The 27,620-nt window shown below is 36.0% G+C and overlaps 1 protein-coding gene across 11 annotated transcripts in view; it reads left to right on the top strand.

Annotated features, from left to right (window-relative positions):
• ARMCX5 (armadillo repeat containing X-linked 5) overlaps positions 1-27,620 on the top strand; it is a 105,432-nt gene that overhangs the window by 59,891 nt on the left and 17,921 nt on the right. For 5 of the 11 annotated variants that reach the window (XR_013444601.1, XM_078064205.1, XM_078064199.1 and 2 more), the window contains one exon: positions 9,465-9,494. The exons of 1 other annotated variant lie outside the window; for it this stretch is intronic. Coding sequence is in view for 3 of the 10 variants with exons in the window: in XM_078064199.1 (XP_077920325.1) it covers positions 9,465-9,494 (30 nt within the window). In the remaining 7 variants the exon portion in view is untranslated. Of the gene's footprint in view, positions 1-9,464; positions 9,495-13,279; positions 13,313-22,840; positions 22,910-27,620 lie in introns of those variants that run through there. 5 more of the 11 variants (XR_013444600.1, XM_078064202.1, XM_078064198.1 and 2 more) reach the window with 3 other exon arrangements.

Here is a 27,620-nt window from a genome sequence, read left to right as displayed (position 1 = left end):
AATACCTAGTAGTGCAATTGCTGGGTCATAGGGTAGCTCTATTTTTAACTTTCTGAGGAACCTCCATACTGTTTTATAGAGTCACTGCACCAGTTTACATTCCCACCACAGTGTAAGAGCATTCCCCTTTCTCTGCATCCTTGCCAACACCTGTTGTTTCCTGTTTTGTTAATTTTAGCCATTCTGACTGGTGTGAGGTGATATCTAATTGTAGTTTGGATTTGTATTTCCCTGATGATAAGTGATGTTGAGCATCTTTTCATGTTAATTTTTTAATTCTATTAAATCTTTTTTTAAAGATTTATTTTTTGACAGAGAGAGAGACAGTGAGAGAGGGAACACAAGCAGGGGGAGTGGGAGAGGGAGAAACAGGCTTCCTGCTGAGCAGGGAGCCCAATGCAGGGCTCGATCCCAGGACCCTGGTATCATGACCTGAGCAGAAGGCAGACATTTAATGACTGAGCCACCCAAGCGCCTCTCTTTTCATGTTTCTGTTAGCCATCTGTATGTCTTCTTTGGCAAAATGTCTATTCGTGTCTTCTACCCATTTTTTAACTGAATTATTTGTTTTTTGAGTGTTGAGATTTATAAATTCTTTATATATTTTGGATACTAACCCTTTATCAGATATGTCATTTGCAAATACCTTTTCCCATTCTGAAGATTGTCTTTAGTTTTGTTGTTTCCTTCTCTGTGCAGCAGCTTTTTCTCTTGTTGAAGTCCCAATAGTTTATTTTTGCTTTTGTTTCCCTTGCCTTAGGAGACATATCTAGTAAGAAGTTGCTATGCCTGATGTCAAAGAGGTTGCTGCCTGTGTTTTCCTCTAGAATTTTGATGGTTTCCTGTCTCACATTTAGATCTGTCATTCATTTTGAATTTATTTTTGTGTGTGCTATAAGAAAGTGGTCCAGTTTCAATTTTTTTGCATGTTGCTGTCCAGTTTTCCCAACACCATTTGTTGAAGAGACTTTTTTCCATTGGCTATTCTTTCCTCCTTTGTTGAAGATTGACCATATATGTAACATTTTGAATGAGAGAATGGAATAAAATATCCTAAACATATTGTGACAATGGATTAACTATTTAAAGGAAATAAACTCAGGTTCCCATCCAAAGCATACACCTAGAAAAATCAGATTAACTTTTTTAAAAACCCTTTCCCCTTTATTACAAAAGGAAACCATGATCTGTGTACAAAAAATTATATACCATGACCAAATGGGATTTTACTCAGATATGAAGGGCTGGTACAGTATTCAAAAATCAGTTAGTGTAGTCCATCACATCAATAGGCTAAAAAGGAAGCACCACATGATCATACCAATAGATAGAGAAAAAGCATTTGGTAAAAAAAAAAATATACCCATTTTTTATAAAAACTTTCAAACTAAGAAGAGAGGAACTTCTCAGCTTGATAAAGAAATCTACAAAAAGCCTACAGCTAGCATCATACATAGTGGTGAGAAACCAGAACCTTTCCTACAAAGATCAGGAACAAGGCAAAGATGTCTCCCCTCATTATTACTTTTCAGCATTGTATTGGAAGTCCATGTTAATGCAGTAATACAAGGTAAGGAAATAAATGGGATAAGGAGTTAGAACAAAAAGCAATAATAAAACTGTCTTTGTTCATAGGTGACATCATTGCCTGTGTAGAAAATCTGAAAAAGTTGACACACACACACACACACACACACACACAAAACCTCGGAACTAAGTGATGATAGCAAAGTTGCAGAATACAAAGTTAATATAAAAAGCCCATTGCTTTCTTGTATACCAATGATGAACAAGTGGAATTTGAAATTAAAAACACAATACTATTTACACTTGCCCCCCAAAATGAAATACTTGTGTAAAATCTAAGAAAATATGTATAAGGTCCATATGAGGAAAATTATAAAACTCTGATGAAAGAATTCAAAAAAGAGCTAAATAAATGGAGAGGTGTTCCATGTTCATGGATAGGAAGACTCAGTATTATCAAAATGTCAGTTCTTCCCAATTTTATCTGTAGATTCAAAGCAATCCCAATCAAAATCCCAACAAGGTAAGTTGTAGATATTGACACACTGATTCTAGAGTTTATATGGAAAGGGAAAAGACACAGAATATCCAACACCATATTGAAAGAGAACAGTATTGGAGGATTTTCACCATTTAGCCTTAAGACTTACTATAAAGCTACAGTAATGCAGACAGTGTGATAGTGGTGAAAGAATGACAAATAGATCAATGGAACAGAATAGAGAGCTTAGAAATAGACCCACATAAAAATAGTGAACTGATCTTTGGGGCACCTGGGTGGCTTAATACATTGGGTATCTGACTCTTGATTTCAATTCAGGTCATGATCTCAGGGTTGTGAGAGCGAGCCCCACATCAGGCTCCACACTGGGCATGGAGTCTGCTTGGGATTCTCTCTCTGCCCCTCCCCACTCCCTCTCTAAAAAAATAGTGAACTGATCTTTGACAAAGGAGTAAAGGCAATAAAATGGAGACGTTAGTCTCCTCAATAAATGGTGCTGGAATAACTGGCATCCATATGCAAAATATACAAATTTGTATATCTTTTTAAAAGGCCATTGGGATTTTCTTAGAGATGGCATTGAATCTGTAGATCAATAGGGGAGTATTGCCATTTTAACATTAGTAAGTCTTCTAATCATAAACATGGGAAGGCTTGCATTTGTTTAGGTCTCCTTTACTTTTTTTCTACAATATTTGTATAGTTTTCAGAATACTAATCTTGCATCTCCTTTCTTAAATTAATTTCTAAAGGTTTTATTGTTTTAGTTGCTATAACAACTAAATGAAAATACATTATAAAACAGTATAAATTAAAATACTATCTTAATTTCTTTTTCAGTTTCTTAATACATCTAATGTAGTATATAAAAGCTCTTGTAAATCAGTAAACGCTACTACCTCCAAAAATTTTATAAGGGATTTTAAAGGCCGTATCACTCATTCAAAAATATAATAATGGCCAGTAAATACATGAAATTGTGAGATATCAATACTCACCATTCACTGGTCCAATTGAAAAGACATTTTGAAATTATAATACCTGGTATTTATCAGCCTTATAAGGAGGCTTTTTAGGCAACACCTTTTCCCAATTGCCCACCCCTCCCATCAAATTTTAATACCTCAGATATATTGAGGTCATATGGTAATTCTGTGCTTAACTTACTAAGAAATGGCCAGACTGGTTTCCACAGTTACTGTACCATTTTACATTCACAGCAGCAATGTATAGAAGTTCCAATTTCTCCACAGTCTCATCAATACTCATTAAATTCCATTGTTTTTTTAAATTATTAGTATAGGCATTCTAGTTTGTGTGAAGGGATACCTCACTGTGGTTTTCACTTGCATTTCCCTAGTGACTACTGGTGTTGATCATCTTTTAATATGCTTGTTGGCCATTTTTATATTTATTTGAAAAATCTATATTTAAACATTTTGCCCAATTTTAATTGGGTTAATTGGTTTTTGAGCTTTAGACTTTACTTATTCTGGATATTGGACCTTTATCAAATACATGACTTACAAATATTTTCTCCCAACTATGAGTTGTCATTTCATTTCATTTTCTTAATAATGTCTTTTGATGCACAGAAGTTTTCAGTTTTGATGAATTCCAATTTATTTGTTTTTCTTTTGAAGCTTGTGCTTTTCATATTATATCTAAGAAACCATTGACAAATCCAAGGTCATGAAAATTTATCCTTATGATTTCTTGCAATAGTTTTATCATTTTACCTCTCATATTTGGGTCACAGATCCATTTTAAGATTTATTTATTTGAGAGATAGACAGGGCATGAGTGGGAGGGGCAGAGGGAGAGAGACTCTCAAGCAGACTCCATGCTGAGCACAGAGCTCACACGGGGCTTGATCCTACAACCCTGAGATCTCGACCTGAGCTGAAACCAAGAGTCAGATGCTTAACCAACTATGCCAGCCAGGTGCCCCACAGATTCATTTTGAGTTAATTTTTGTGTATCATATGATGTAAGGGTCCAAATTCATCATTTTCCATATGAATATTCAGTTGTTCTACCATCACTTTTTGAATAGAATGTTCTTCCCCCATTGAATGTTCTTGGCACTATTCATAAAAATGAAGTGGCCATAGATCTGTAGGTTTCTTTCTGGATACTCAGTTATATTCCACTGGTCTATATGTCTATTCTTATGCTAGTTCCATACTGTTTTAATTCTGTGGCTTTATTGTAGGTTTTGAAATTGGGAAGTGTAAGCCTTCCAACTTTGTTCTTTTTCAGGATTGTTTTAGCTGTTTGGGGACCCTTGACATTGCATAGGATTTTGAGGCTCAGCTTTTCCATATCTTTTAAAAAAGGCCATTGGGATTTTCTTAGAGATGGCATTCAATCTGTAGATCAATAGGGGAGTATTGCCATTTTAACATTAGTAAGTCTTCTAATCATAAACATGGGAAGGCTTGCATTTGTTTAGGTCTCCTTTACTTTTTTTCTACAATATTTGTATAGTTTTCAGAATACAAATCTTGCATCTCCTTTCTTAAATTAATTTCTAAAGGTTTTATTGTTTTAGTTGCTATAACAACTAAATGAAAATACATTATAAAACAGTATAAATTAAAATACTCAATTTTTTTTTTCAGTTTCTTCATTGTAGGTGTGTAGAAACATGACTGTTCTTTTTGTGTTAATCGTATGCCCCCTAACTTGGCTGAACTGGTTTATTGCCTCTAGTAGCTTTCTTGTAGGTTCTTTGGACTTTTTTATGTGTAGAATCATTCATCAGCAAATGGAGATATTTTGCTTCTTCCTTTCCAATTCGTATGCCTTTTATTCCTTTTTCTTGCTTAATTGCTCTGGATAGAAGTTCCAATACAATATTTAATTTAAGTGGTGAAAGTGGACATCTTTCTTTTGTTTTTGATCTTAGGGGCAAAGCTCTCATTTTTTTTTTTTTTTAAAGATTTTATTTATTTCACAGAGAGAGAGACAGCAAGAGAGGGAACACAAGCAGGGAGAGTGGGAGAGGGAGAAGCAGGCTCTCCGCCAAGCAGGGAGCCCGATGCGGGGCTCGATCCCAGGACCCTGGGATCATGACCTGAGCCGAAGGCAGATGCTTAACAACTGAGCCACCCAGGTGCCCCCAAAGCTCTCATTTTTTATCCTTAAGTATGATGTTAGCTGTGGATTGTTCAAAAATGCCCTTATCTTGTTGAGGAAGTTCTCTTCAATTCCTAGGTGGTTGAATATATTTATCATGGTAGTGTATTGGGGTTTTGTCAAATTATTTTTTTCTATTAATTCATAAGATCATGTGATATTTTTCCTTCATTCTCTTAATGTGATTCATTGCATTGGTTGATTTTATTTTTAAGGAATAATTGACATATAAGAAGTTGTACATGCTGAATAGCCACAACTTGACAAGTTTGGAGATATTTATACAGCTATGAAAGCATCACCACTATCTATGCCATAAATATGCCCATCATCTCCAAAAGTTTCTTCCAGTCCTCTTTATTTATTATTATTGTGTGTGATAAGAATACTTAAAGTAATATCTACCCTCTTAGCAAAATTTAAATATATAATATCGTATTGTTCACTATAGGAACTATGCTGTTCAGTAGATCTCTAGAGTTTATTCATCTTGTATAACTGAAACTTTGTACCCTGTGACTATTACCTCTCCATTTCCTCCTCCCCTTAGCCTCTGGAAGCCACTGTTCCACTCACTGCTTCTGTGAGTTTGACTGTTTTAGATTCCTCATATAAGTGGCATCATGTAGTATTTATCCTTCTGTATCTGGCTAATTTCACTTAGTTCCAGGTTCATCCTGTTGCAAACAGCAGGATTTCTTTTTTTAAGAGCCAAATAATATTCTATTGTATGTATATACGTTTTCTTTATACATTCATTCACTAGCACATCTAGACTGCTTCCATGACTTGGCTACTGTGAATAAAACTGCAGTGATAATGGTAGTGCAGATATTTCTTTGGGATCCTGATTTCAATTCCTTTGGACATGTACCCAGGAGTGGGATCATGTACCAGATCTATTTTTAATTTTTTGAGAAACCTCCACACTTTCCCCTACTGGCTGCACCAATTTACATTCCCATCAGCAGTATCCAATGGCTCCCTTTTCTCCACATCCTTGCCAACATTTATCTTTTGTTTTGTTTTTAATAATAGCCATCCTAGCAGGTGTGAGGTAATATCTCTTTGCAATTTTGATTTGCATTTCCTCTATGATTAGTGATGTAGAGCACCTTTCATGTACCTGTTGGTCATTTCTATGTCTCCTTGGAGAAATGTTTTTTCAAGTCCTTAGCTCAATTTTTAATTGGATTATTTGGGGGTTTTTTTGGTTTTTTTGGTTTTTTTTTTTTTTACTCTTGTGTTGTAGGAGTTCCTTATTTTGGCTATTAACCCAGTATCAGATGTATCATTTATAAATATTTTCTTCCATTCAATAGGTTGCTTTTACATTTTGCTGATTTTTCTTTCTTTGCTGTGCAATAGCTTTTTGGTTTGACGTAATCCCACTTGTTTTTGTTTCCCTCCTGCTTATGTATTTTTGCTTTTGGTGCCTATGCTCTTGGTTTCATTTCCAAGAAATCATTGCCAAGGCCAATGTCAAGAAGATTTCTTCTGTTTTCTTCTAGGGATTTTTTTTTTCTTTTTTTTTATTGTTATGTTAATCCCCATACATTACATCATTAGTTTTAGATATAGTGTTCCATGATTCATTGTTTGTGCTAACACCCAGTGCTCCGTGCAGAACGTGCCCTCCTCAATACCCATCACCGGGCTAACCCATCCTCCCACCCCCATCTTCTAGGGATTTTAATTTTAGGTCTCATGTTTAAGTCTTTAACACATTTTTCATTGATTTTAATGTATGGTGTGAGATAAATGTCCAATTTTATTTTTTTGCATGTGGATATCCAGCTTTCCCAGAACCACTTATTGAAGAGACTATCCTTTCCCCACTGTGTAAATACAGTGGTACCCATGTGGAAGATCAGTTGACCATATATGTTTGTGTTTATTCTGGGCTGTCTTTTCCGTTCCATTGGTCTATAGGTCTGTATTTATGCCGGCATCATTCTGTTTTGATTACTGTTGCTTTGTAATATATTTTGAAGTCAAGAAGAATCATGCCTCTATCTATTTCCTGCTTGTTCAAAATTGCTTTGTTGTGATGATCACTGGGTGTTATATGTAAGTGATGAATCACTAAATTCTACTCCTGAAACTAATATTACACTCTGTGTTAACTAACGAGAATTTAAATAAAAACTTGAAACAAAGAAAAAATAAAGAAAATTGCTTTGGTTGTTTGGAGTCCTTTGTGATTCCATATGAATTTTAAGATTATTCTATTTTTTATAAGATAATGCCATTGTTTTTCTTAATGGAAATTGCATTGAATCTGTAGATTTCTTTGTATATTATGGACATTTTAACAATATTAATTCCCCCAGTCCATGAACATGGAATGTCTTTCCACTTATTTGTGTCTGTGTTAAGTATTTTATAGTTTTCCATGTACAAGTATTTCACCTCCTTGGGCAAGTTTATTCCTAAATATTTTATTTTTTGATGCTATTGTAAATGTAATTTCCTTCTCATATAGTTCACTTTTAGTGTAGAGAAATGTAACTGATTTTATGAGAAATGTATATTGATTTTGCATCCTGCAACATTGCTGGATTTGTTTGTTAGTTTTAAAGGGTTTTTATTTTTTGAGGCTATAGGGTTTTCTACATATAAGAGCGTGTTATCTGCAAAGACAATTTTATGTCTTCCTTTCCAAATTGAATAACTTGTTTCTTTTTCTTGCCTAATTGCTCTGGCTAGGACATCCAATACTATGTTGAATAGGAGTAGTGAGAGTGGACACTCTTATCTTGTTTCTGATTTTAGAGGAAAAACTTTCAGTGTTTTGCCATTAGGTGTGATATCAGCTGTGGGGTTGTTCTATATGCCCTTTATTGTGATGAAGTAAGCTGCTTCTACAACTAATTTTTTTCTATCATGAAAAGATGTTGAATTTTATCAAATGCTTTTTCTGCCTCTGTTGAGATGATCATGTGATTTTTTTCCTTCATTCTCTTAATTTAGTATATCATGTTAATTAATTTGTGAATATACTAAACATTCTTGCATCTTTGAGATAAATCCCATTTGGTTAAGGTGTCTGATCCATTTAATGTGCTGTTGAATTAAGTTTGCTAATATTTTGTTGAGAATTTTTGCATCTGTTCACCAGGAATACCATCCTGTAGTTTTCATCTCTTATGATATCTTTGTGTGGTTTTGGTATCATGGTGATTCTGGCCTCACAAAATAAGTGGGGAAGTATTCCCTCTTCCTATATTTTGTAAGAATTTATGTTAATTCTTCTTTAAATGTTTGGTAGAATTCACCTCTGAAGCCATCTTATCCTAGGCATTTTTTTTAAATTTTATTTTATTATGTTATGTTAGTCACCATACACAATACATCTAGTTTTTGATGTAGTGATCCATGCTTCATTGTTTTCATATAATGGAAGTTCTTTGATTACTGATTCAGTCTCTTTATTATTGTTCTCTTGATACTTTCTATTTCTTCTTGATTCAGTCTTGGTACTTGTATGTTTCTAGTAATTTATCTGTTTATCCTAGGTTGTCTAATTTGTTGGTATATAATTATTCAAAATAGTCCCTTATGATCTTTTTTATTTCCATGGCATTAGTTTTCATGTCTCCTATTTATTATTGTACTTGAGTATTATCTTTTTTCTTAGTCTAAGTAAGAGTTTATTGATTTTCTTTGTATTTTCAAAAATCCAACTTTATTTTTGTCAATTTCTCCTAATATCCTATAATTTATTTCCTTTTTCTGCTCTAATTTTTTATTTCCTTCCAACTAACTTTGGAATTAATTTGTTCTTTTTCTAGTTTCTTGAAGTGTATTGTTAGTTTGAGAGCCTTCCTTTTATTAATGTAAACATTTATCACCATAAACTTTCCTCTTTGTATCATATATATTTGTTTCTTTATTGTTGCTGCATCCCATAACTTTTGGTATGTTGTGTTTTAGTTTGCACTTGTCTCAAAATATTTTCTCATTTTTCTTTTGGTTTCTTATTCGACCCAGTGGTTCCAATGGTTGTTCAACAGTGTGTTGTTTAACTTGCATGTATTTGTATAATTTTCCTTTTGTTATTGATTCCTAGTTTCATTCCATTGTAGGTTAGAAAAAAAATCTCAGAATGATTTCGTTTTTCTTAAGCTATTTAACACTTTTTCATTGACCTAGTTTGTGATTTTTCGTGGATAACACTGCATGTGTAATTGAGAAGAATATGTATTCTGCTGCTGTTAGGTGGAATGTTCTGTATATGTCTTTTAGGCTCATAGAATCCATAATGTTCTTCACATCATCTGTTTCCTTTCAGACTATCACTCTGGATGATCTAACCATTATGGTAAGTGGGGTGTCAAAGTCTCCTAGTATTATATTGCTATTTCTTCCTTTAGATCTGTAAATGATTCCTTTATATATTAATGTGTTCTGATGATGTGTGTGTGTGTATATATATATATATAAAATTATTTTATTTTTCCCATTGAATTCATCCTTTTATCATTATCTAATGACCTTTGTCTCTTGTGACAGTTTTGACTAAAATCTGTTTTGTCTGATGTAAGTATAGCTACATGTGTCCCTTTTGGTTGCCATTTGCATATAATATTTATTTAATCCTAAACTTCAATCTATATGTGCTCTTAAACCTAAAGTGTGACCCTTCTAGAAAATATATAGTGTGGTCTTGTTTATGCATTCAGCATCTCTCCACTTTATGATTGGTGAACAAGTTCCATTTATATTTAAAGCAATTATTTTTTATTTTTAATTTTAATTTCAGCATACTTAACATACAATGTTCTATTAGTTTCAAGTGTATAATATAGTGATACAACAATTCTATATAATACTCAGTGCTCATCATGATAAGTATACTCTTTAATCCCCACCACCTCTTTCACCCATCCCCCCAAACGCCTACCCTCTGGTAACCATCAGTTTGTTCTCTATAGTTAAGAGTCTCTTTCTTGACAAATACTAGATGATTGGTTTGTCTCTCTATCTCTCTTTTCCTTTCCTCATTTGTTTCTTATATTCCACATATGAGTTAAATCATATGGTATTGTCTTTCTCTGACTTATTTTGCTTAGCATTATATTCTCTAGCTCCATCCATGTTGTTGCAAATGGCAAGATTTCATTCTTTTTATGGCTGAGTAATATTCCATTGTGTGTGTGTGTATATATATATATACACACATTTTCTTCTTTATTCATTCATCTGTTGATGGACACTCAGGCTGCTTCCATAATTTGGTTATTGTAAATAATGAAATAAACATAGGGGTACATATATCACTTTGAATGAATGTTTCTGTATTTTGGGGGTAATTACTTAGTAGTGTGATTAATGGATCATAGGGTAGTTCTATTTTTAACTTTTTGAGGAACCTCCAACTGTTTTTCAGAATGGCTGCACCAGTTTGCATTCCCACGAACAACGCACAGGGGTTCCTTTTTCTCCACATCCTTGTCAAAACTGGCTGTTTCTTCTGTTTTTTATTTTAGCCATTATGAATGGTGTGAGATGATATCTCATTGTAATTTTGATTTGCATCACCCTGATGATCAGTGATGTTGATCATCTTTTCATGTGACTGCTGGCCATCTTAATGTCTTCTTTGGAGAAATGTCTGTTCATGTATTCTGCCCATTTTTAATCAGATTATTTTTGGAAGGGGTGTTCAGTATCATTATCAAATATGTCATTTGCATATATATTCTCCCATTCAGTAGGGCGCCTTTTAGTTTATTGTTTCCTTTGCTATGCAGAAGCTTTTTATTTTGATGTAATCCTAATAGTTTCTTTTTGCTTCTGTTTCCCTTGCCTCAGGAGACCTATCTAGAAAAAAGTTGTTACAGCCAATGTCAGAGAAGTTACTACCTGGGTTTTCTTCTAGGATTTTTATGTTTTCAGGTCTTACAGTTAGGTCTTTAATCAATTTTGAATTTATTTTTATGTATGATGTAAAAAAAAGTGGTCTGGGTTTATTCTTTTCATGTAGCTGTCCAGTTTTCCCAACACCATTTGTTGAAGAGACTTTCCCACTGGATATTCTTGCTTCCTTTGTGGAAGATTAACCATATAATTCTGGCTTTATTTCTGAGTTTTCTCTTCTGTTCTGTTGATCTATGTGTCTATTTTTGTGCCACTCCCATACTGTTCTGATTACTACAGCTTTGTAATATAACTTGAAGTCAAGAATTGTGATGCTGCCAGCTTTGCTTTTCCTTTTCCAGGTTGCTTTGGCTATTTGGGGTCTTTTGTGGTTCCATACAATTTTTAGAATTGTTTGTTCCAGCTCTGAGAAAAATGCTGTTGGTATATTGATAGGGATTTCAATAAATGTGTATATTGCTTTGAGTATTATAGACATTATAACAATATTTGTTCTTCCAATCCATGAGCATGGAATGTCTTTCCATTTCTTTTGTGCCATCTTTAATTTCTTTCATTAATGTTTTATAATTTTCAGAGTACAGGTCTTTCACGTCTTTGGTTAAGTTTATTCCTAGGTATCTTATTATTTTTAGGGCAATTGTAAATGGGATTGTTTTCTCAATTTCTCTTTCTGCTGCTTCATTATTGGTATATAGAAATGCTACAGATTTCTGCTACTGATTTTGTATCCTACAACTGTACTGGATTCATTTATCAGTTCCAGTAGTTTTCTGGTGGAATATTTTGGATATAATATCATGTCATCTGCAAATAGTGAAAATTTTACTTCTTCCATACCAATTTGGATGCATTTTATTTCTTTTTTTCTTTTCTTTTTTTTTTTTTTTTTTGTCTGATTGCTGTGGTTAGGACTTCCAGTATAAAAATGGCGAGAGTGGACACCCTTGTCTCCTTCCTGTCCATAGGGAAAAAGCTATCAGTTTTTCTCCATTAAGTATGATGTTCACTGTGGGTTTTTCATATATGGTCTATATATGGTTTATATTATGTTGAGGTGTGTTCCCTCTAAACCTACTTTGTTGAGGGCTTTTATCATGAATGGATGTTGTATTTAGTTAAATGCATTTTCTGCATCTATTGAAATGATCATATAGTTTTTATCCTTTTTCTTATTGATGTGATGTATCAATTGATCAATTTGCAAATATTGAACCAACCTTACATACAGGGAATAAATCCCACTTGATCATTGTGAAAGATTTTTTAATGTATTGTTGGATTTAGTTTGCTGTTTTGTTGACAATTTTTGCATCTATGTTCATCAGTGATACTGGCCTGTAGTTCTCTTATTTGTGTGTCTTTATCTGGTTTTGGTATCATAATGCTGCCCCCATAGAAGGAATTTGGAAGTTTTCCTTTCTCTTTTATTTTTCGGAATAGTTTGAGAAGAATAGGTATTAACTCTTCTTTAAATGTTTGCTGGAATTCACCCGTGAAGCCATCTGGTCCTTGACTTTTCACTGTTGGCAGTTTTTTTTGTGGTTTTTTTTTTTTTTTTTTTAATTACTGATTCAATATCCTTGCTAGTATGTAGTCTGTTCAAATTTTCAATTTCTTCCTCCTTCAGGTTTGGTAGGTTATATGTTTCTACGAATTTACCCATTTCTTCTACGTTGCCTAACTTATTGGCTATAGTTTTTTATAACATTCTCTTGTAATTGTTTTTATGTCTATGGCGTTGGTTGTTATTTCTACTCTTTGTGACTTTTTTTTAAAGATTTTATTTATTTATTTGACAGAGAGAGACACAGCTAGAGAGGGAACACAGCAGGGGGAGTGTGAGAGGGAGAAGCAGGCTTCCTGTGGAGCAGAGAGCCCGATATGGGGCTCGATCCCAGGACCCTGGGATCATGACCTGAGCCGAAGGCAGATGCTTAACGACTGAGCCACCCAGGTGCCCATCTTTGTGACTTTTTTTTAATTTGAGTCCTTTCTCTTTCTCTGTCTCTCTTTTGATGAATTTGACTTAGAGGTTTATCAATTTTGTTGATCTTTTTATAGAACCAACTCCTGGTTTAATTGATATTGTCTATTGTTTTTGGTTGTTTGTTTAGTTTCTATATCATTTATTTCTGCTGTGATCTTTGTTATTTCTTTCCTTCTGCTGGTTTTGGGTTTTGTTAATGTGTTTTTTTTTTCTACCTCCCTTCTGTGTAAATTTAGGTTGTTCATTTGAGATTTTTCTTGCTTCTTGAGGTAGGTCTATATTGCTATAAACTTTCCTCTTAGATCTACTTCTGCTGCATCCCAAAGATTTTGGATCATTGTGTTTTCATTGTGTCATCATTGTCTCCTTTTTTATTTCTTCTTTGATTTCTTGGTTGACCAACTCATTGTTTAGTAGCATGTTATTTAACCTCCATGTGTTTGTGTTCTTCCAGATTTTTTATTGTGATTGATTCTAGTTTCATAGCACTGTGGTCAGAAATGATGCCTGGTATGACTTTGATCTTTTTGAATTTCTAGAGACTTGATTTGTGGCCTAATATGTGATCTGTTCTGGAGAATGATCCATATGCACCTGAAAAGAATTGGTATTCTGCTGTTTTAGGATAGAATGTTCTGAATATATCTGTAAAACCCATCTGGTTCATTGTGTCATGCAAAGCTACTGTTTCCTTGTTGATTTTCTGTTTGCATGATCTTTCCATTGAAGGACGTGTGGTGTTAAAGTCTTCTATTATTTTTCTTATTCATTAGTTCCTTTATCTTTGTTATTAACTGTTTCATGTATGTGGGTGCTCTTGTGTTGGGTGCATAAATATTTCCAGTTGTTATATCTTCTTTCTGGGTTGTCCCCCTTTATTGTTTTATAGTGTCCTTTTCATCCCTTGTTACAGTCTGTGTTTAAGTCTGTGCTGTCCAATATAAGTATTGCTACCCTGGCTTTACTGGACATCCTTTTGCATGATAAATGTTTTTCCATCCCCTCACTTTCAATCTGCAGATGTCCTTAGGTCTGAATTGAGTCTCTTGAAGGCAACATATAAATGCATCTTGGCTTTTGTTTATGTTTGGTTCTTTTTTTAACTGTTTCTTTAAATTCACTTTAATTAACTTACACTGTATTAGTTTCAGAGGTAAAATTTAGTAATTCATCAGTTACATACAAAACCCAGTGCCCATTGCTTCAAGTTTCCTCCTTAATGCCCATCACCCAATTGCCCCATCCCCCGTGAACCTGCCCTCCAGCAACCCTCAGTATTTTTCCTGGAGTTAAGTCTCCCTGTGATTTGCCTCCCTGTCTGTTTTCATCTTATTTTCTTTTTCCTTCCCTTCCCCTGTGTTCATCTGTGTTGTTTCTTAAATTCCACGTATGAGTGAAATTATATGGTATTTGTCTTTCTCTGACTGACTTATTTCACTTAGCATAATACCTCTGGTTCCATCCATGTCATTGCAAATGGCAAGATTTCATTCTTTTTGATGGCTGAGTAATATTCAGTTATGTATATATACCACATCTTTATCTGTTCATCTGTCAGTGACGATCTTTGCTCATTCCATATTTTGGCTGTTGTGGACATTGCTGCTATAAACATTGGTATGTGTGTGCCCCTTTGAATCACTGTGTTTGTATCTTTTGGATAAATACCTACTAGTGCAATTGCTGGGTCATAGGGTAGCTCTATTTGTAACTTTCTGAGGATCCTCCATACTCTTTTCCAGAGTGGCTGCACCAGTTTGCATTCCCACCAACAGTGCAAAAGGGTTTCCCTTTCTCCGCATCCTCTCCAACATTTGTTTTTTCCTGACTTGTTCATTTTAGCCATTCTGACTGGTGTGAGGTGGTATCTCACTGTGGTTTTGTTTTGTATTTCTCTGATGCCAAGTGATGTGGAGCATTTTTTCATGTCTTTTGTTCATTTGTATGTCTTCTTTGGAGAAATGTCTGTTCTGTCTTCTGCCCATTTCTTGACTGGATTGTTTGGTTTTTGGGTGTTGAGGTTTATAAGTTCTTTATAGATTTTGGATACTAGCCCTTTATCTGAAAAATATTTGCAAATATCTTCTCCCATTCTGTAGGTTGCCTTTTAGTTTTGTTGACAGTTTCTTTTTTTTAAGATTTTATTTTTATTTATTTGACAGAGAGAGAGAACAAGCACGGGGAGTGGCAGGCAGAGGGAAAGGGAGAAGCAGACTCGATGCTGAGCAGAGAGTCTGATGCGGGGCTCAATCCCAGACCTTGGGATCGTGACCTGAGCTGAAGGCAGATGCTTAACCGACTGAGCCATTTTTTACTTTTGTTTCTCTTGTCTTTGGAGACATGTCTAGCAAGAAGTTGCTGTGGCCAAGGTCAAAGAGGTTGCTGCCTGTGTTCTCTAGGATTTTGATGGATTCCTGTCTCACATTTAGGTCTTTTGTCCATTTTGAATTATTTTTGTGTATGGTGTAAAAAAGTGGTCTGGTTTCATTCTTCTGCATGTGGCTGTTCAGTTTCCCCAAGACCATTTGTTGAAGAGACTGTCTCTTATCCATGGGTTCTTCTTTACTGCTTTGTCAAACATCAGTTAACCATAGAGTTGAGGGTCCATTTCTGGTTTCTATATTCTGTTCCATTGATCTGTGTGTCTGTTTTTGTGCCAATACCTTGCTGTCTTTATGATCACAGCTTTGTAATATAGCTTGAAGTCAGTCTATTAGTGGTTTTTGATTTGTGGTTACCATTAAGCTTGTATATATAATTTGTTTATAGCAATCTATATTAAGTTGATGGTTGCTTAAAGTTGAACCCATTCTTTACGCCTCTTCACACACAAGTTTTAGGTGTGGTGTCATATTTTACATCCTTTTATTGTGAATCCCTGGACTGATTTTTATAGATACACTTATTTTTACTGCTTTTTCATATCCTTAATTATGGTTTGCCCTTTCTACTCAGAGAGTCCCCTTTAAAGTTTCTTGTGGTCATGAACTCCTTTAGTTTTTGTTCATTTGAGAAACACTTTATCTCTCCTTTTCTAAATGATAGCATTACTGAATAGAGTATTTTTGTCTACAGATTTTTTCTCTTTCAGCACTTTGAATATATCATGCCACTGCTTTCTGGCCTGCAATGTTTCTGCTGAAAAATCAGCTGATATACTTATGGGGTTTTCCTTGTATGAATTGTTTTCTTTTCTCTTGCTGCTTTTTAAATTCTCTATCACACTTTTGCCTTTTTAATTACTATGTGTCTTGGTGTGGACTTCTTGGGTTTAATTTATTGGGGCATCCCATGCCTCTTGGATCTGGATATCTGTTTACTTCCCCAGATCAGGGAAGTTTTTAGCTATTATTTCTTCAAATATATTTTCTGTCCCCTTTATCTCTCTTTTTATTCTGGGATCCCTATATAAAAATGTTGTTATCCTTGATGGTGTCACTGAGTTCCCTAAGTCTATTTTCATTTTGCATAATTTTTTTTTTTCTCACACCAGCTCAGATTGGTTACTTTCCATTATTCTGTCTTCCAGGTTTTAATTCATTCCTCTGCTTCCTCTAGCCTGCTATTTATTCCATCTAGTGTAGTTTTAATTTCATTTTTTGAGTTCATCTCTCATTGGTTTTTTATCTTTGTTAAGGGTCTTACTCATGTCCTTTACTCTTTTTTCAAGTCCAGTGAGTATCTTAATGATCATTACTTTAAATTATCTTTCAGGCATATTACTAATCTCTGTGGTGCTTAGGTCTCTTGCTATGGTTTGGTCCTGTTCTTTCATTTGGGACATATACCTCTTTCACCTCATTTTTATCTAACTTTCCATGTCTGTTTCTGTTTGTTACAAAAGTCAGCTATGTCTCCTGCTCTGTAGGTAGTGGGCATGGCATGCAGTTTTCACATGGTGTGTTGGTCATCTTCCACAGGGGATGCACATCACTGTAGAAACTGGGGCCATCTGAGACTACTCTGCAAAGCACACGTGGGTGGGGACATGGTGCCTGCAAGCTGTGCATGCCGGTCCTCTTCCACAGGGGATGTGCAGCTGTTTCAGAAACTGTGGTGGCTGGGGCTGGTCTGAAATGCACACATGGATAGGGGGTGCAGTTTTAATAAGGTGTGTGTGTCCTCTCCAGGAGGTGGCCAACTGCTGCCACTGGGACCAGGGCCCTACAAAACATGCAGTTTGGGAGATGTGGGTTAGGAGACAGTATTATCGAGATTTATGCTGGTCTTCTGTGGAAGGGGACCCACAGTGCCAGGACTGATGCAAGCATGACTGGAAAGGGCAAATTTGTGGAAGAGTCCTGGTTGCGGCCTGGTGTAAGCAAATTAGGTATTGTCAGTGTTGTGCTTGTCCCCACATGTGGCTGTGTGTTTATGCTGAAGGGTGGAGGATGTAAATGGTGTCTGCCAGCTGCTTTATTCCTGAAGGAATCTCCCTGTGAGTCCTGCTGCTCTAGGACAGGCTCTCAGATGAGTAAATAACATTCCCTCCCATGAGCCCAAGGCATTTTTCAAACTGCTGTTTCTATGCTGAATCTCTGCTGGCTATTTGTAATGCTATCTCTTTAAGGGAGGGGATTCAGATTCCTAACACCCTCCAGGCCCTCCTAGAGGTGAGTATGCTGATTTTTAAAATTCCAGGCTTTTAGTCCTGCTGGTTTTAAGAACTCACAAAATTCGCCCATCTGGTTTTCAAAGCCAAATGTTGTGGGGGATTCATCTTCCCTTTCCAGGCTCCCTGGTGTAATAGTCTGTTTCTCATGCTTCTCTGTTTCCCTGGTCTACCTCTCCAGCATAGACAACCAGGGCCCTCTTAGCTCCCTACTAAGTTTCCACCATTCCTACACTCTTCAATATGGCTTCTTCTCTACCTTTAGTTGTAGAGTTTGTTCTGCCAGTCTTTGTGTCATTTTTCTGGGTTATTTAAGCTGATGTGAGTGTTCTCTAGTTGTATCCATGGGACAAGGTGAGTTTATGGTCCTCCTACTCTGCCATCTTCCCAGCCTCCCACCAAAGCAGTTATTGACAGGTAAGTAATTACTATTGTGATTTTATTCATTGTTTTTTTGTCTGTTTCATTGTTCTCTTTTCCTCTTTGTTTCACTTGCTGCATTCCGTTGTGACTTGCTTATTTTTTCAGTAGTGATATAATTTGATATATTTATTTTTATATCTTTGTATCTATAATAGGTTTTTTTCTTTGTGGTTACCATGAAGCTTGCATAAAATTTCTTATAGTTGTAGCAGTCTATTCTGAGCTAAAAACTTAATTTCCATCTCATATAAAAACACTTTTATTTCCCCTCCTTTGTTTTTGATGTCTGAATTTGCTTCTTTTTAAATTTTGTATCCATTAACAAATTTTGTGGTTATATTTACTCTTTGTATTTCATTTATAAACTTTTATACTAGAGTTATAGTGATTTATACATCATCACAGTATTACTTTATTTTGTATTGTTCTACTCATTTACCTTTACCAGTGAGAATTATACTTTCATATGTTTGTGTGTTGCTCTTTAGAATTATTTTGTTTCAACTTGAAGGACTCTCATTATTACTTCTTGTATGGTAGGTTTTGTGTTGGTGACCTTTCTGTTTTATTTGTCTAGGAAGTTTTTTATCTTTTCATTTTTTTTAAAATTTTATTTTATTATGTTATATGACTTTTGCCAGTATATTATTCTTGTTTTGGTGTATTTTTCTTTCAGCACTTTGACTATATCATCTTACTCTTTCCTGGCCTGCAAGTTTCTGCTGAGAAATCCACTTATAGTCTCAGGGTTTGCTGTGTATGTGATGAGTCACTTTTCTCTTGCTGCTTTCAAAATTACTTATTTATCTTGGACTCTTGATAATTTAATCATAATTTTTCTCAGTATTGACCTCTTTAGATTTAACCTATTTGGGATCCTTTATGTTTCATGAATCACGATGTCTATTTCCCTCTCCAGATTTGAGGAATTTGCAGCCTTTATTTCTTAAAATAAGCTTTCTTCCTCTTTTTTCTTTCTCTTCCTCTGGGACTCCCATTATACATATATTGTCCACTATATTTTGTTCTTTAAGCCTTATAGGCTATCTTCACTGTTTTTCTTTTTTTTTTTTGTGGTTGTTGTTCCTCTGACTGGGTAATTTTAAATGAATAGAGCTACCCTATGACCCAGCAATTGCATTACTAGGTATTTACCCCAAATATACAGATGTAGTGAAAAAAAGGGACACATGCACCCCAATGTTCATAGTAGCAATGTCCATAATAGCCAAACTGTGGAAGGAGCTGAGATGTCCTTCAACAGATGAATGGATAAAGATGTGGTTCATATATACAATGGAATATTATTCAGCCATCAGAAAGGATGAATACCTCCCATTTGCATCAACATGGATGGAACTGGAGGGGATTATGCTAAGTGAAATAAGTCAAGCAGAGAAAGACAATTATCATATGGTTTCACTCATATGTGGAATATAAGGAATAGTGCAGAGGACCATAGGGGAAGGGAGGGAAAACTGAATGGGAAGAAATGAGAGAGGGAGACAAACCATGAGAGACTCTGGACTCTGGGAAACAAACTGAAGGTTACAGAAGGGAGGGGGTTGGGGTGATGGGGTAACTGGGTGATGGGTATTAAGGAGGGCACGTGAGGTGATGAGGACTGGGTATTATAGGCAACTAATGAATTGCTGAACACTACATCAAAAACGAATGTTGTATTATATGTTGGCTAGTTGAACATAATTAAAAATAAAAAATAAAAATAAATGACCAATCCTTAAGCTTGCTGGGGTTTTTATTCTGCTTCATCAGATCTTACGTTGAAGCTCAGTATGGGATTTTTCAGTATGATCCTTTTATTCTTCAGCCCAAAATTTGTTTGGTTCTTTTTTTTTTATGGTTTCTCTTTGTTGAACTTCCCATTTTGTTTATGTATTGTCTTCCTGATTTCTTTTAATTATCTATCTGTGTTCTCTTATACCTTACTAAGCTTTTTTAAGATGATTATTTTGAATTCTTTATCAAGAAATAGTATATCTCCATTTCTTTAGGGTCACTTACTAGAGATTTATCTTGTTCATTATGTTCCCTGATCCTTCATGATCCTTGTATTTCTCTTTGCATTTTTAACTAGTCACCTCTTCTAATCTTTACAGACCAGCTTTGGCAGGTAAAGGCCTTAACCAATCTCCCAGACATTCTATGTGATCCAGCTGTTGGGGTGCAAGGGCGGGTGAACTCAGTGCTGGGGCTTCCAGGCGGTGGTCCATTGCTGGGGTGCATGGGCATGCAGAAATTTTGACAGGTGGGCCCACTATCATGGACTACAGGCCAGCTATTGAGATCTGCATGCTGATTAAGAGTCCCTACCTCTTTTTTGTTGTTGTTGTTGTTGTTAACTATTCTCAGGGGAATCTAGCAATGCTGATTCATTTCATGTTCCAGGTGAAGTGAAAAAAAAAAAAGTGGGTCTCTTGTGTGTGCACTGAAATTGTAGGAATGTCAGACACTCACTTTGCTCTTTTCCCCATCATGGAAGTTGGGCCAAGAAGTCTCAGCACTGTATTGTGCTATGGGGGAAGGGGCAATGCAGTTAAAGTGAAACTTTTCCTCTTTTTCTTTTCAGTGTGTCTTTTTTGTTGTTTCTTGGCTCTACCAGAGAATTGTAGCCTCTCACCTGGATTTAGGAGCTCTTATGAAGGTATTTTATTTGATGGATAGTTATTAAATTGATGTTTCTTGGCAGGAAAAATGTGGGCTGGGATCTCCAATTCTGCAACCTTCTAGACATCACGCTCCTTGATTTTTATATATTGAACCAAAGTTGTATTCCTGGCATAAGCCCCATTTCTCATGGTGTGTAACCTTTTAATATGCTGTTGGGTTAATTTCATATATTTTTTTGAGATTTTTTTGCATACATATTCATAAAGGATGTTGATCTGTAGTGTCTTTAGTGATGTCTTTGCATTTGATATCAGGTTAATTTGCATTCATAGAATGAGTTAGGATGTTTTTTTGTATTCTTTCATGATATAATGAGTTAGGTGTGGCACAAGAGGGAACATAAAAGAATCTTAGGATAACAAAATTTATTATAGTCACAGATCCTAGAGAGACAGAGTCACTGCATGTCATGAAGGGCCACATGGAAGGAGCACCAAGGAAGCAGGTTACAATAAGCAGTTGAGGAGCAGAGAGAGCCCGAGTTCCAATGGACAAGTGTTCTTGTTGAGGATCAGGGTGGAGTGCAAATGCAAAAGGCATTAGGGGATTTCATTGGTATGTTTGAATGTCACTCGATCAGTCAAAGGAGAACAAGAAGGGAAATTTGTGGTAGGAGCCAGCTTTTATCACACTGTTGTACCTGGTCACCTGGACAGGGTGCACACAGCCTGTTCATGGGGATGTTTATACAGCAGAGCAATAAGAAACTTTAAAATTTACAATACATAAGTGTTCCATTCTCTTCTAATTATTGGAATACTTCCAGATATATATGTGTTAATTCTTCTTTAAATATTTGGTATAATTCACCAGTAAAGCCATCTGGTCCTGGACTTTTCCCTTTTAGTAGGTTTTTGATTATTGATTCAATCTCTTTACCTGTTCTGTCTCATCAGGTTTTGTTTCTTGAGACAGTGTGGGTACTTTGTGTGTTTCTAGGATGTTGTCCATTCCATCTGGGTTATCTAATTTCTTGGTGTACTACTTTTCATATTATTATTTGACAGTCCTTTATATTTCTGTAATGTCACTAGTAATTTCCCACTTTAACTTCTGATTTGAGTATTTGAGTCTCTCTTTTTCTTTCTTGAGAAGTCTAGCTAAAGTTTGTCAATTTTGTTAATCTTTTCCAAAAAATCAGCCTTTTGTTTCATTTGAACTCTCCGTTGCTTTTCTATTTTCTGTTTCTTTTATCTCTTCTCCAATCTTTATTATTTCTTTCCTTCTCTTGGCTTTTGATTTCCTCTTCCTTTTTTTAAGCAACTTTGAGTGTAAAATTAGATTTTTGAGATTTTCTTTCTAAATGTAGGAGTGTACATATATAATTTTCCCTCTCAAAACTATTTTTGCCCTATCCCATAAATGTTGGTATGTTGTGTTTTCATTTTCATTCCTCTCAAAGTATTTTCTAATTTCCCATGTGATTTCATCTTTGTCCCATTTTGTTTTAGAATGTCTTGTGTAATTTCCATATATTTGTGGTATTTCCACTTTAAGTTCTGTTATTACTTTCAAGTTCCATTCCACTGTGTTCAGAGAAGATACATTCTATATCAGTCTTTTAAAACTTATGACTCTTTTTGTGGCCTAACTTGTGTTTATGCTGGAGAATATTCCATGTGTACATGAGAAGAATGTTTGTTCTGCTTTTTTTCAGGGAAGTATTTTATACATATAGTTATTTCTAGCTTGTACTGTTGTTTTACTCCTTTATTTTCTTATTGACTTTCTGTCTAGTTTCTCTATCTGTTATAAAAACTGGGATGTATTAAAGTCTGCAACTATTATTGTAGAACTTTCTATTTCTACATTCCATTTGGTTAGTTTTCACTTCATGTATTCCAGGGTCTGTTGTTAGCTGCAAATGTGTTTATATTTATTACAGTCTTATTGATGGATTGAAACTTTTATCAATATATAATGTCTTCATTATTCTGGTAACAATTTTTGACAAAGCTTTTATTCTCAGATATTAGTATAGTCACCTCATCCTTCATTTGGTAACTATTTTCATGAAGTGTCTTTTTTCCATTCTTTCATTTTCAACCTAATTGTACCTTTGTATCTAAAGTGAGTCTCTTGACAGACTTCCAGAGAAGATTGCAGAGGAGGACTCTAAGCTCACTTTGGATACAACCAGGTAACATTCCTATCAGTGTAAATAACCAGAAAACGACCTGAAGACTGGTAGAACAAACTCTCCACAGCTAAATATAGAGAAAAGGCTGCATCAAAAAGGGTTGGAAGGGCGGAGACACATTTGGTAGCTAAACAGAACCGCCAGACTGTTTGATGGAGGGAGGGACATTGCTGGTGTGTAGAGGGGAGAGAGAAAGTCTCTCACACTGGGGAGCCCACAAGGGAAGGATGAATCCCCATAACATTTGACTTTGAAAACCAGAGGGGCTGAATTTCACAAGTTCTTACAACCAGAGAGACAAAAAACATGGAACTTTAAAAATCTGTGCACTCAGCTCTGGCAAAGCCAGGAGGGAGAGAAGAAACTGAGTCACTGCCCTTAAAGAGATAGCACTACAAACAGCCCTGTGGAGATAGAACATACAACCAGCAGTTTGAAAATCATATTGTATATATGAAAGGGAAATTTGTTGACTAATCTAAGAGCATGCGCTGGAGGGGCAGGGATTGTTGGGAAATGTCTCCAGGAACAAAGTAGCTGACCTGGGCCATTTTCCTCCCCTACCCACCAGCCTAAGCACACCTCCTGGTGTCAACACTGGCTGCCTAACTTGCTAACAGTGCACCCTGACCATGTGTTCCTCTGTGGACACATCCCCTGCAGCTAGGCCTCTGCTCCTGGTGCCCTCCTACAGTGGACCTGCCCAAACTTTGGTAACATTGTTGCCGCATCCCTGCATTCCCCTTCTGACACACTTCTAGCCAGAGCTAGACTCCAAATCTCCTCCCAAAGAAGACTAATACAAACCTTGCTAATGGAGTGTGTTCCATCCTCCCCACCCCTAGGTGCTTTCCCAGATCTGCCCTCTCCAGTCAGGCCTGGGCTTCACGTCTCCTCTCAAAGCAGATCAGTGCAAACCTTGCTAAAACCATGCATCCTGTGCACTTCTGCAGATCCGCCCCCTCCAATGGCCAGAGCCTATCCAAACCAGTGCCATAAGCCTGACAGTGTGCAAGCAGCCCTGGCAGGGGCCAGCACTACTGCAAAGTGATTTCTGCCCCAGGGAGAGGGCAATGAGAGGGTCTGAACGTAGGCCCCACCCACAACAAAAGCTTCTCAGGGGACAAAACAGGGAAAATACCCTGTAGGCTGATGCTATTGTATCCCTGGCAAATGTCTGGTGTGACCCAGCTCAAGCCCAAGATGGTCCCAGATTGGCCTTAAGAGCCCAGGGACCAACCACTGCCCACAACAGACAGAGAAATTGCAGACAACTGGACTGAAGAAAAAAGCTAAACCACAAGAGCAGGGTGTGTACAAAACACATAGGAGACAACCCTAAAATGCCAGATTCTGGTGAACAGGGGACACTGTACTACAGGGCATTACAGGGCATATTCTTCATAAGACCACAGCTTTCAAGAACAGGAGACATAGCTGACTTTCATAAAACACAGAACCAGACTCAGAGGGGTAAACAAAATGGGGAGACAGGGGAAATTTTCCCAAATGAAAGGACAAGATCACAGCAAGAGACCTAAGTGAATCAGAGGTAAGTAATGCCTGATATAGAATTTAAAGTACTGACCATAAAGATACTTACTGGACTTGAGAAAACAGTGGAGGGCCTTAGGGAGACCCTTTACAAAGAGAAAACATTTAAAAATCACCAATGAGAGATAAAGAATTAAATAAATGAAATTAAAACCATACTATCTGGAATAAATAGCAGAGTAAAAGAAGCAGAGGAATGGATCAGCAACCTGGAGGACAGAGTAATGGAAAGCAATCAAGCTGAGTGGGTGAGAGAAAAAAAATACAAAATGAGAATTGATTTAGGGAACTCAGCGACACCATCAAGCATAACAAAATTTATGTTATAGGGATCCCTGAAGGGAAAAGAGAGAAAATGGGGCAGAAAGTTTATTTGAAGAATTGGTACCTGAAAAATTCTAAAATCTGCAGAAGGAAACAGACATCCAGAGAGAAAGCACAGGGATACCCCAACAAAATCAACCTGAGGGTGTCCACACCAAGACACATAATAATTAAAATAGCAAAAAGTAGTGATAAAGAGAGAATTTTAAAAGCAGCAAGTGAAAAGAAAACAGTTACTACAAGGGAAACCCCATAAGGCTTTCAGCTAATTTTTCAGCAGAAAGTTTGCAGGCCAGAAGGGAGCTGCATGATATATTTAAAGTGCTGGAAGGAAAAAAAAAGAAAAGCTGAACCAAGAATACTCTATCCAGCAAGGCTATCATTCAGAATCGAAGGAGAGATAAAGAGTTTCTCAGACAAGCAAAAGTTAAAGGAATTCATGACCACTAAACCACCCCTACAAGAAATATTATAGGGGACTCATTGAGTGGAGTGGAAAGACTATAAGTAAGAGTAAGAAAAGTAGGAAGCAAAAAAGCAATAAAAATAAGTATATCTATAAAAATCAGTCAAGGGACTCATAAAATAAAAGGATGTGAACTATGACACCATATAACTAAAATGTATGGGGGGAGAGGAGTAAAGAATGGGTTTAAAGTTAAGCAACCATCAACTTAATATAGACTGCCATATGCAGAAGATATTATATATAAACTGAATGGTAACCACAAGTTGAAAACCTGTAATAGATATGCAAGAAATAAAGAGAAAGGAATCCAAATATATCACTAAAGAAAGCTGACAAACCATGAGAGGTCAAGAGAAGAAAGGAACAGAGAAGAACTACTAAAACAACCATAAGACAAGTTACAAAATGGCAATAACTACATACCTATCAATAATTACTTAGAATGTAGATGGAGTAAATGCTTCAATCAAAAGACATATGGTGACGGAATGGATGAAACAAACAAACAAACAAACAAAAATAAACAAAACAAGACCCATCTGTATCCTGACTACAAGAGACACATTTCAGACTTAAAGACACGTGCAGATTGAAAATGAGGGAATGGGGAAGCATTTATCATGTAAATGGATGTGAAAAAGAAATCCAGGGTAGCAATACTTAATATCAGAGAAAATAGAATTTAAAACAAAGCCTGTAAGTGTGGACAAAGAAGGACACTATATAATCTTAAAGGGAACGATCCAAAAGGAATATATAACAATTGCAAATACTTATGCACCCAACATGCGAGCACCCAAATACAGAGAGCACTTAACAACAAACATGAAGTAACTAATGAATAGTAATACAATAATAGTAGGGGACTTTAACATCCCACTTATGTCAATGGACAGATCATCCAAACAAAATCAATAAGGGAACAGTGGCTTTGAATGTCACATTAGACCAGATGGATCTAACAGGTATATTCAGAATATTACTTTCTAAAACAGTAGGATACATATTCTTTTCACTTGAAAAGAAGTGCACATGGAAAATTCTCCAGAATAGACTACATATTAGGCCACAAATCAAGTCTCAACAAATTCAAAAAAATCAAAGTCATACCATGCATCGTTTCAGACTACAATGCTACGAAACTAGAAATCAATTACAACAACAACAAAAAATCTGGAAAGAGCACAAATACATAGAGGTTAAATAACATGCTACTAAACAATGAATGGGTCAACCAGGAAATCAAAGAAGAAATAAAAAATTACATGGAGACAAGTGAATATGAAAATAGAATGGTCCAAAATCTTTGGGATGCAGCAAAAGCAGTTCTAAGTGTGAAGTTTATAGCTATACAGGCCTACCTCAAGAAGCAAGAAAAATCTCAACACCTTACACCTAAAGGAACTAGAAAAAGGATAAACTAAATCTAAAACCAGCAGAAGGAAGAAAATAATAAAGATTAGAGTAGAAATAAACAAAATGGAAACTAAAAAAAAAAAAAAAATACAACAGATCAGTGGAAGCAGGTTCCTTGCAAAAATCAACAAAATTGATAAACCTCTAGCCAGACTCATCAAAAAAGAAGAGAGGGAGGGAGGGAAGGAAGGAGGGAGGAAGAGAGAGAAGACTCAAAGAAAATCACAAATAAAAGAAGAGAAATAACAACTGACACCAGAGAAATACGAATGATTATAAGAGAATATTATGAAAAATTTTATGCCAACAAATTGGACAACCTAGAAGAAATGGACAAATTCCTAGAAACATATAACCTGCCAAAACTGAAGCAGGAATAGAAAACTTGAACAGATGACCAGCAATGAAATTGAATCAGTAAAAAACAAACAAACAAACAAACAAACCTCCCAATGAACAGAAGTCCAGGACCAGATGGCTTCACAGGTGAATTCTAGCAAACATTTAAAGAAGAGTTAACACCTATTCTTCTCAAACTATTCCAAAAAAAATTAAAAAGAGAAGCTTCCAGAATCATTCCAGGAGTAGGGGACCCTAAATTTGTCTAGTCCCTGAAATACAGCTAGATAGTTATCAAGTCATTCTGAACATCTGCAAAATCAATCGGAAATCTGAGAAAAGAAATGCTGCAATTATACAAGTGGAAAAGGCACCACTTTTTGGAAGGTAGGAGGTGCAGAGACTTGAATTGGGTGATACAGCTGAGGATGTGGCAGAGGGGAGGGAGCCTGCTTAAGGAGGCTCACCACAAAGCATTATAAACAGCCAAGTGCAAAATTGGAATTTTTAGAAGCCTGCTACAGTGGGGGATCTCCCTGGCTTAAAGGTGCTCAGGTGGCAAAGTGCAGAGGAATCCCAGGTGGGATAGCATGGTCTTAGGATCCCTGG

This window comes from Halichoerus grypus, chromosome X, assembly GCF_964656455.1.
Source record: "Halichoerus grypus chromosome X, mHalGry1.hap1.1, whole genome shotgun sequence".
NCBI classification, from domain to species: domain Eukaryota; kingdom Metazoa; phylum Chordata; class Mammalia; order Carnivora; family Phocidae; genus Halichoerus; species Halichoerus grypus.
This window is presented reverse-complemented; position numbering and strand designations above follow the sequence as displayed.